At 35.4% G+C, this 2,500-nt stretch overlaps 1 protein-coding gene across 1 annotated transcript in view; it reads left to right on the top strand.

Moving 5' to 3' along the window:
- Window positions 1-2,500, top strand: part of TyrRS (Tyrosyl-tRNA synthetase) — a 9,672-nt gene that overhangs the window by 4,891 nt on the left and 2,281 nt on the right. Inside the window, exons 2-4 of the mRNA XM_086547594.1 lie at window positions 722-919; window positions 1,718-1,871; window positions 2,116-2,500. The exon at window positions 2,116-2,500 is cut by the window's right edge and continues 2,281 nt beyond it. Coding sequence (XP_086403720.1) covers window positions 722-919; window positions 1,718-1,871; window positions 2,116-2,500 — 737 coding nt within the window. The remainder of the gene's footprint in view (window positions 1-721; window positions 920-1,717; window positions 1,872-2,115) is intronic.

The following is a 2,500-nucleotide window of genomic DNA, read 5'->3' as shown; positions in this document are numbered from 1 at the left end:
TTGGTTTTAGATTTTATTTTGAAATACAGGCAAAGTCTCTCTCTTTCTCTGTCAAAATAATTTCAAAATTTCAAAATTCAAAATTTCTTTCTTTCTCTTTCAAAATCATACCTAGAGATCCAGAGAAGTTTAAAGGCCCAGAGGCTCCTAAAATCTTTCTTCTCAGTCGTAGTGTCTTTTAGGCATCCAGATGAATATAGACAAGTTATAGAATCTCTTCAGATAGCGACTGAAGTTCTAAACTAACTCAATACTAACTCAATCCTGTGTTTACTCTGTGTTGCGTCATGTGTGAACTAATCTGAACATGACTGGGAAGAACTTAATTTTGCTACATTGATCTGTCAAACAAGTCCCCAAAAAAGTTTTTTACAGCAGGAAAATTGGAGGGATTGCATACATCAAAATATTTTAAAAGTAAATAAATGTTATTAATAGTCTTTCCATTATTCATCTTAATTAAAACAACTCAAGCATTTTATTCTGCATATTTTCTTTGCAGTTTATTATAGCTCTGCTCTTATCCTTTGCAATTATACATAATAGAATAACAATAATGAAATGACAAACTAATTTCTTTCTCTCCTGTTGCTCACTCCTCATCATCTCCTCCCCCATCCTTTCCTATTTTTTTTTGTTTGTTTTTTTTGTCTCTTCCATTCCCCCTTCATCTCCTCCTCCCCTTCCCCCTCTGACCACCCACCCCTCTCACCCACCACAGGCCAGTATGACCACGGAGGAGAAGACACAGCTGGTAACCCGACGGCTAGACGAGGTAATTGGGGAAGAGCGCATTCAGGCCATCTTGAAGGAAAGGCCCCTCAGGATTTACTGGGGTACGGCCACCACAGGCAAGCCCCATGTCGCCTACTTTGTACCCATGACCAAGATCGCTGACTTCCTCAAGGCTGGTTGCGAGGTGAGTGTCTCCCCCCTTAGGGGTTTGTGTCACATGATCATACTTTGCTTTCTTTCTTGTCTTTATCATTCTTTGGCTTCCTCCATTCTTTACTTCATCCTCCTCAGCTTCTTCTGCGTCTAAATCTCACTTAGCTTCCACTTTTCTTTTGTGATTCAAATAAAAATTGTGAATTCTTCTGTTCATAGCAAATAAGATATAGATGTAATATGGATGCTTGTTTATTGTTATTATTGAAATCACATGTTATTAGTATCAATAACATATATATATATATATATGTATATATATTATATATATATATATATATATATATATATATATATATATATATATATATATATGTATATATATGTATATATATGTATATATATATGTATATATATGTATATATATATATATATATATATATATATATATATATATATATATATATATATATATATATATATATATATGTATATATATATATATATATATATATATATATATATATATATATATGTATATATATTTATATATATTTATATATTATATATTATTTATATTTTTATATATATTTATATATATATATATGTATATTTATATATATATTTATCTTTACATACATATGTATTTGGATTCATAGCACACTTATATAAGTATATTTCATAATAATTCTCCCCACCCCCTTTCTTCACCATCACTAAAATGAGAAGCCATTTGCCCATCCCCTGGTTCCCATCACTTTATTCCACAGGTCACTTCTAACAACCATAGTCCTGGCAGATTATTTTAAATAATTATCTATCTCCCCAGGTCACAATCCTTTTGGCTGACCTGCACGCCTACTTGGACAACATGAAAGCGCCATGGGAACTCATCAAATTCCGTACGCAGTATTACGAGGCTGTTATCAAAGCCATGCTGAGGGCAATCGGGGTATCTCTCGAAAAGTTGCGGTTTGTCCAAGGTGAATTTTTATGTTTTTGTTGTATGGTAGTAATGTCCTGGTATGGCTTTGAAAATTGTAGCACTGTGTGCCTGTCTGCATGTGTGTGTGTGTGTGTGTGTCCCATCTATAATTTATTCATATGTAAAGAAGAGGTTATGAATTGAGCTTTATCAAGTTTTGACTGGAAATGGTAAATAAAAACACCTTAAATATATTGATGAAAAAACATGGAATGTATAATAATAATCTCTGCATTTTCTAGGCACAAGCTACCAGCTGGGATCCAAATTTACAGACGATGTATACAAGCTCTCTGCCATGGTAACAGAGCATGATGCCAAAAAAGCAGGAGCCGAGGTGGTAAAGCAGATTGAAGCTCCATCACAATCTGGCCTCCTATACCCCGGCCTGCAAGCCCTGGATGAGGAATACCTTGGAGTGGATGCACAGTTTGGAGGAGTTGACCAGCGGAAGATTTTCACTTATGCTGAGAAATACCTGCCCAAGATCGGCTACCAGAAACGGTCCCACCTCATGAACCCTATGGTCCCGGGGCTTACCGGGGGTAAGATGTCTTCATCAGAGGTGGACTCCAAGATCGACCTTCTTGATACCGCTGAAGCTGTGGAGAGAAAGTTGGGTGGCGC

This window comes from Penaeus japonicus, unplaced genomic scaffold, assembly GCF_977035675.1.
Source record: "Penaeus japonicus unplaced genomic scaffold, GWHDUDI00000001_assembly GWHDUDI00000019, whole genome shotgun sequence".
NCBI lineage: Eukaryota > Metazoa > Arthropoda > Malacostraca > Decapoda > Penaeidae > Penaeus > Penaeus japonicus.
Note: the sequence above shows the minus strand (reverse complement) of the source record. Positions and strands in the feature narration are given on the sequence as shown.